The sequence below is a fragment of the Alexandromys fortis genome, unplaced genomic scaffold (genome assembly GCF_014885135.2).
Source record: "Alexandromys fortis isolate MF-2015 unplaced genomic scaffold, M_Fortis_MF-2015_v1.1 scaffold_8_9099976_23576923, whole genome shotgun sequence".
Lineage (NCBI taxonomy): Eukaryota > Metazoa > Chordata > Mammalia > Rodentia > Cricetidae > Alexandromys > Alexandromys fortis.
In genome coordinates this window covers 3,796,185-3,801,596 of record NW_026067899.1, presented here as the reverse complement: position 1 = coordinate 3,801,596, position 5,412 = coordinate 3,796,185, and the positions used below count along the sequence as shown (strand labels likewise).

The 5,412-nt window shown below is 42.9% G+C and overlaps 1 protein-coding gene across 1 annotated transcript; it reads left to right on the top strand.

Moving 5' to 3' along the window:
* The first annotated feature begins 148 nt into the window (after nt 1-148).
* On the top strand, nt 149-616 carry LOC126489563 (FUN14 domain-containing protein 2-like). The gene has a single exon (XM_050123901.1). The coding sequence runs from the start codon at nt 164-166 to the stop codon at nt 614-616; it is 453 nt and encodes a 150-aa protein (XP_049979858.1). The 5' UTR covers nt 149-163.
* Nucleotides 617-5,412: the final 4,796 nt, after the last annotated feature.

Genomic DNA, 5,412 nt, shown 5'->3' with positions numbered 1-5,412 from the left:
CTCTTTCGCCACGGCCTTGGGAATGGATACATCTGCCCACGTGCGGAAGGTCAGCAGGCCATGACAACGACCACAAGCCACCACCACCGTAACCGCAAAGCGCTCTATCTCCTGCCCTACTGACCCTCTGCGGCTGTCCTCTCTCAACTCGCAGCTCACAGAGATGGCCGCGAACAGTCAAGAGCACTTTGATGCTTATGAGGCATTGGATCTTACAGAATTTGGCAAAAACCAGCCTTGGTGGCGCAAACTTTTTGGGCAGGAGACACGGTCTGCGGGCGAGAAGTACAGTGTGGCAACCCAGCTCCTGATTGGCGGCATCACGGGCTGGTGCACTGGCTTCATATTCCAGAAAGTTGGAAAGCTGGCTGCCACAGCGGTGGGAGGGGGCATTATTCTCCTTGAGCTCGCAAACCATACTGGCCACATCAAAGTTGACTGGAATCGCGTAGAGAAGGACATGAAAAAGGCCAAGGAACAGCTGAAGATTCGGAAGAGCGCCCAATTACCAACTGAGGTCAAGAGCAAAGCTGAGGAGTTGGTGTCGTTCATAAAGCAGAATGTATTAGTAACTGGAGGATTTTTTGGAGGCTTTCTGCTCGGTATGGCATCCTAAAGGGGTATCACTCCACTCCCACGGTTCAGCAGCCTCTGTACACCATCGTAGAAAAATCCAGAGGCTTTCCACTTCCTCTTCATGCCTGCCCTCCTCCCTGTTGTAAATCTGAACCGCCTCCATGCGCATCTGCCCATGCAAGTTAACACAGGTCCTCCCATGGGCTTGACAAGCCACAGGGCAGCGCACTCTCCATCTGGAGGTCAACAGGAATGGTCCTTCCCCCGTGTGTAGAACCTGGCCCCAAACCATCTTTAAGATCTGTCCCTAACAGTCGAGCTGGAAGAGCGCTATGTGGAAAGAACTGAACATACCTGACTTTGAGCATGGGAAGAAAGTAAAGCAGGGACAGCTGTGGGAGTACTACCTGCTAGTCAGCTACTTACAGTCTCCTTACAGAACTTTACAAGTCAATTGATGCTTTCTTTTGCTCTGGACAACAACTCCAGCAAGCTGTAATTATAGCTCTCTTAGTTTGGAACTCAGAAGTGTGGCTCTCTTCAAAAAGGGCCCTAATCTAAATACCTGAAAGCTTCACTAAGACCTGTTTGTTTTTCTTTTTTTTTTGGGGGGGGGATAGGGTAGGGTGGGCCTAGGGCCTTGCTCCTACTACTCGTACTAGGCCAAGGGCTACCACTGAGCTATATTCCCAGGCTTTTAGGTATTTTTCATTTTGAGAGGTTTCACTAAATTGCTCTCGGGGCTTGGAACTTGACAATCTTATGTCTCAGCTTCCCGTGGAGGTGGGATTACAGGTCCAAGTCCCCGGGAACAGCTTCCCCAAGACCTTAAGAAAGAACTGAAGAATGCATCTCCGAGTCTACTTTGCCTCTTCTCAATCTTCTCATTTGCTTTTCCTCCCAGGATTAGTTTGCCATAACCCATCTACCTGGGCTTTCTACTTCAGGGCCTCGACTACTTCAATCAAACGTCAGCTGGGGGAAATTTTCACCTAGACGCTTCAAGAAGAAGAATCTGCTTTCAGGCCTAGGTCTGGGGCACAATTTCTATATTTGCAACTGTAGGATTGATTCACATTTTGTGCTTTGTCAACCAGAGGACCAGCTCAGCTCTGGGAGGCCATCCACACAGTTCATCTCACACGGACTTTGCTCTCGCCATACAAATCAGAAACAGCACTGATTTCTTTTCTTCATGACCAGGTGGAGAGAGAAGAGGGTCCTAGGGGTCCAACACCTCTGCAGAAAGGGCTGGTGTGTGTGTGTGCAATCCGTGTTTCCATTGCCTGTTGGTCAGAAGGTAAAAATCATAGGTTCTGCCCAAACTCAACACTGTGAGCAACGGAAAACGATAATCGTAAGGATTACCTTGGAAACTGTATGTTACACGGGAAGAAGAAACGGTTACTTCTCTGCCTTTGAGTATGTCTGGGTTTCCACCTTTAATACCAGGATTAGATCTTCATATTTCTACCAATGGGGGCGGGGGGGGGGAACCCTACTAAAACCACAAACTCCATAGACCTGAGCAACAACCATTTGTTTATAAGCTAATTGGGTCTTTACAGTTTAAATTACGTTTACATTCTTCCGTTCACTTTAAACTCTTACTTAAAAAACCAACCCTTCTAAAGGAAAATGTCAATTAGTACTTTGTTTTCTTTCGTTTTTTAAAGTCATTAAACAAATGGTAAATAAAAAAAAGAAAGATAAGTCATATTTTAGTTTTTCCAGCAGTTGAAATGCACTTCTCGAATGTAACACAACTCTGTAAGTTAATTTTATGATACTGAGGTATTTGAGAATGACCGTGTAAAAGAAATATTAGAAAACAGTGTCAAAAACTGTTCAAAGAGCTCTTTAGGATCAAATTGGGCTTTTCTTTTCTAACTGTTCAACCATCCACTTGACATTAATCAAGTGCCTTTGGGTGCTCGAGGTGTAGGGTCATACATACACAGCTATTATAGAATACCATAGCCTTTGCCCTGAGGAGTGTCCAATTGGCTCCCAGCCACCTACTGCAGCTCTACTAGATCCTAGGAATACTTCTAGCTTGTGGGCTTTAGGGAATTGAGTTGAGACCATAACTGCCTGTGAGGTGACTAGTGGCATGACCTCGCATCTTTCTAGGCTATCCTTTAAATCTCCCCTCTCCTTCATTTACTTTCTTTCCAATGGTTTATCACCTTTAGATGGAATCCAGATGTTCCCAATGTAAGCCCATTATGCTTAATGAGGGCTAGAGACTATATAGCCTTCATAGTTCCCATACATCATATAAAATGCCTAATTAATAGCTTCCTTTATTTAAAGCAGGGGAGGTGAAATATTTTTGGAAGACAGCTAAAATAAGCTACAGGAACATGCACCATCCTTTCCACAATAGTAACTTGCAAGCAGATGAACTGGTTCCCTCTTTAAATTAGTAACTTTGAGATCACTCTAAAAGCTAGACATGATCGCCCATGCTAGTCATGCCAGCACTTGGGGGTTAAGGCAGGAGAAATGTGAGTTCTAGGTAATTTGAGGTGAGTGCTAGGTAATTTGAGACATCCATACCACTCCAGACTAGACTTAGTCAAATAACTAGAACCTGCCTAAGTAAACACAAAAATACATGAAAATCATTTTAGACTATCTCTCAATATAAAGGTCATATCTGAAGTTCAGTTAAGCATAGTATAGTTTAATTTTCCATATACTTATTCTTCAATATTCTTATGAATAAAAACCTGTCTTAAAGCTGTATTTATTCATAGTTAACAACCTATTTATTTATTCATAGTTAATAACAAGCTATTCCAGGGCCTTATGCAATCAAAATGTGCCTTTTTCTCTTTTACCAAGGTGGGTGGGGTAGATAGCCAAGGCTGGTGAACCAGCTGGGGGATATACAGGAATCAGGCTTGGTCTCTTTTGCTCTGCTGTCATAGTGTACCATGTCCTTGTCTAAGTCATCACAGTGTGGCTGCTTACGTCTAAACAAGAGGGGAAACAAAGGCTTTGTTTAGGAAGGAAAAGTCCCACAGAGTCCGATACCTATGTTTCATAAGCCTGACAGGATCACCTGACCTTCTCTAGCTGCAAGAGAGTCTGAAAAGGTAAAGAAGTTCTAGCCTTTGTAATAGGGAAAATAGTGTAGCCTATCAACAGCATCTGCCATGACGGCTTCATTTAGATATGAATGTAACTTCCATTGTGTCTGTCCTCTGCAGCCTGTTGGTTTCACACTAACAGTGAAATTATAAAGGCAAGGTGCTCTCTAAATTACAACATGCGTTTCAGTCATATTGAAATGCTTACTGGAATTTTCAACATGCACGAAAGCTTAAGACCTTGCTTATCTTTCCTCTTATTCTGTACTTACTCCAGTAGAATTTCATGCTCTCAGCTAATGAACACAAAGGGTTTTTTTTGTGTGTGTATTTTTTCCTTTTTGTATTCTTTTATGGTAATTATTGGGACTTCCTGTTTCATCTTGAGTGCACATTTTTATTTTCCTATAGAGGTTCTGTTGTTCTTAGATTTATCTGTTTGTGTCTGAGAGTAGGGATTGCACCTTAATTACAATAAAGGAGAAAAATGTCAATTCACCAACTGGCTATGTACTCCTCTTTCCCCTTTATAAGGCACATTTCACCCTAACTCTGATTTATTGGGTTGAGTAGCTACATCGCGGCAGCTACCCATGCCAATCACGTACACCCTGATTACTAATTGTGAGCCTTAGGATACTCTACAGCTCACTAATGAGCGCGTTTTAATGCTGGCCAGTGCTAATTAGATGATAATCATGTGCATTATTTTATTTACAGTCTATCCATTTAAATTAATCGGGCATTTAATTGAGCACAGTTTGAAAGAACTGCAGTGGAGTTTGGTTGTTTATGGGAGTTCCGTTCGCTTGTCATCCTGTGCAGGTGAGATTATTCACTGACGCCTGAGATTCAGAAAATACAAAGGAACATAATGCCTATTTTACCACGGTGCCTGTGCGCATGCAAATTGCTCTCTAAGCATGCTAGGGAACAGCAATGAAATCTGCAGTTCCTTAAAAATTCTCTACTGACATCTTTCTGTGGCCTGATTACAGGGATATTTGCATGTATAAGAAATATATAATCAACCAAGCCCTTAGGAAAACAGATGAGATTAGATCCAAAGCCAGCCAGTCCTGTGAGAATGCTCTGATCACTTCTTTTTTTTTTTTTTTTTAAAAAAAAGGCAGATAGCTTTAAAAATTATGTTTTTCTTTTTTAATTTGGTGTGTCTGTCTCTCTGTCTGTCTCTCTCCCTCTGGGTGTGTGTGTGTGTGTGTGTGTGTGTGTGCATGCACACATACACGTATTGTGTATCAAAGGACAACTTGTAGAAATCTATTATCGTTCTCCTCTTCCACTATGTGGGACCTGAAGATCAAATTCAGGTCATCAGTTTGGCAGCAAGTGTCTTCACCCGCTGAGCCATCCCACAAATCCACCTATATTTCTTAAGATAGGAAACTTAAATTTAACACTTGACTAATACATGACAAAATACTCTTACTTGGGATCCCATATATTTCCCTCTACCAGGACACAATATCAGATATTCAGGCTCCCCGCTTCTGAATGAGCACCCCATTGCCGAAAGTTGCATGCTTGCATGCAGCGCTGAACTCATGGTCCTCCTTTTGCTGGGATGCTTTAGCCCATGTGCACGCAGAGCAGACGCAGAACCGTTGGAGTGAAAGAGCTTTGGATGAAAGAATCAGGAGGCCAGTCGTAGCAGTTAGGCTTCTATTGCTGTGATAACAACACAGCCAGAAGCAACTTGTCTGGGTAGTCCTTTCCC

What these genes read in the sequence shown, in the direction of transcription:
- LOC126489563 (XM_050123901.1), top strand. Translation starts at nt 164, where the DNA reads ATGGCCGCGAACAGTCAAGAGCACTTTGATGCTTATGAGGCATTGGAT.